The sequence below is a fragment of the Propithecus coquereli genome, unplaced genomic scaffold (assembly GCF_000956105.1).
Source record: "Propithecus coquereli isolate 6110/MARCELLA unplaced genomic scaffold, Pcoq_1.0 Scaffold302, whole genome shotgun sequence".
In the NCBI taxonomy this organism is placed as follows: Eukaryota; Metazoa; Chordata; class Mammalia; order Primates; family Indriidae; genus Propithecus; species Propithecus coquereli.
This window is the reverse complement of record NW_012148642.1, coordinates 1,317,418-1,319,400: the sequence shown is the minus strand read 5'-3', so window position 1 is coordinate 1,319,400 and position 1,983 is coordinate 1,317,418. Positions and strand designations below refer to the sequence as shown.

Sequence of the window (1,983 nt, the reverse complement as noted above, 5' to 3'; positions counted from 1 at the left end):
TTCTAGCAAATGCAAAAACCAGATAAAGAGAGAAGTCTCAAGAAGAGTTTAATACCCAGCCATTCCACCACCATTAACCTATCCTTCAGAGATTTGTGCACAAGTGTGTCAAAATACATGCAGAAAGACTGTTTAGCTCTGTATGTAATAGATTTAAAAAACATGAAAACTTAAATGTCTTTTAATAGAGACAGAAAATATACTGAATTACTATTCTTATGGATTATAATATAATCATTATAAAAATAAAGCTAGGTGTACTAACATGGAAAGATCCATGATATCCTGCTGAATTTTTTAAAAAGTTAAGAATATCATATTCTTATTCTTGGAAGACTCCAACTGTGGCTTAAGAAAGGAAAAGGAATAGAAAGTAATGAAGGGAAGGGAGAAAAAAAGAGAAAGGAGAAAATTTTGGGTTTACAGGCACAAAAGCACACATTTGTATATATAGAAAAGAAAAAAATTTGGAAGACTGAACATCAATTTATACAAATGTTGGCCTCCGGGAAGGTATTTTCACTTTTTTTTTTACTTGAAATACTTTTGCACAATTTTTAAAAAAAATTCTTTCTTTTACTAATGGAAATGTATTGCTTCTTTAAATTAAAAAGAAATTATAATGATTAAAATAAAACTCTTCCATTTGAATATAAGTTTTTAAAGAAGAGAACTAATTCACAATTTAGGTAAAATGTCAATCCCAACATCCGTATTTCTTTCATACTCCCTAAATAAAAATCAATTCATAAAAACTTGAACATTTTTGACATTTCAAAAAATATAAAGATACATACAAAGTTATGTGTTGTAAGTGGAACATTTTCCAACACTTCTACATGCAATTCTTCTCCGGTAAGCCAGGAAATATCAGTGTCCCAGCCAATTGGTTTCTTCTCTCTGAAAAATGCAGACACAAGCCTTTCTTGGTTATCATCCCTAAAAATTTTTATACACCTCATGCTGAAGATATGAAAATTGGTTATTGAGGGGCTAGTAATAGTGAGGGAGGTTTGGCTCCCTAGTTTTCCATCGTTAGAAATTTAAATGGCAATAAATTAATTTTTAAGTTTACCCCAAATAAATGTATCACTCTTGGACAAACAGCAGGGTAAAGAGATGTACTCTTTTCTTCAAGTCAGCTCCAGAAAAGACCTATAACAGCAGAAAATGGATTGTTCCTGGGGTCCAAAAAAGAAAAAAAAAAAAAATCACAGGTACGGACTTATCTATCCATTCAAAGAAAAAGAGTACTCAAGGGACAACATGCCCCAAAAAGGATTTTTTTAAACAAGATTCAAAATTTGGGGGTCTTGAAACAATGTTAGACACTTTCTGAAAGAAAAGTAGGTCAATGTAAAATATAAATTTTGATAACCTTTTGTTAAGCTATGAACTTGTATTAAAAATGGGAGAGTGGGTAAGGGTCCATTATCCAAATAAATCACACTCTAAATGGTTCAAAAATTGTAAGAATCTCAAACTCCAAATAAAGTCATTTGGTCAGAGTAACAAACACTACAGTCACATAAAATTATCTAATTTAACTCCTCAAATGGCCTACAAGATTTCTTCAGGCTAACTTAATATTAATTTAATATATTTTTTTCTAAAGTTGACTTTTGATTCCTTAGGTTTAGGTAAAGATCCTAGAGAAAACCTCAAAGTTTAATGTCTGGCTTTTTTTTCTTTTTAAACAAAATTTTATATCACATACAAACCATACCCATCCTGAATTCTGTAAACAGCACAGCACTCTGGGATTAGACCTCTCATCATCAGTGCTTTCTTTAGACTGTCTCGGACTGTAACTCCACACCTTGCAGGTACCTATGGTATCATAAACATATTGATAAGAGGTAAAGGGAGCAGATTTTTTTTCCATATCATTTAAAAAAAAAACCTCAATAACTTACCTTTATAATATAGCACCTTAAAAATGTTATATGTGCTACTAAGTCAGATACAACATCATTTCTATAG

General features: G+C 31.0%; 1 protein-coding gene across 1 annotated transcript in view; it reads right to left on the bottom strand.

Annotated features, from left to right (window-relative positions):
* The window catches only part of BRAF (B-Raf proto-oncogene, serine/threonine kinase), a 195,241-nt gene that overhangs the window by 77,067 nt on the left and 116,191 nt on the right, over positions 1 to 1,983 (bottom strand). Inside the window, exons 4-5 of the mRNA XM_012649745.1 lie at positions 1,727 to 1,830; positions 798 to 900 (exon numbers count right to left, since the gene is read on the bottom strand). Of these exons, the coding sequence (XP_012505199.1) occupies positions 798 to 900; positions 1,727 to 1,830 (207 nt within the window). The remainder of the gene's footprint in view (positions 1 to 797; positions 901 to 1,726; positions 1,831 to 1,983) is intronic.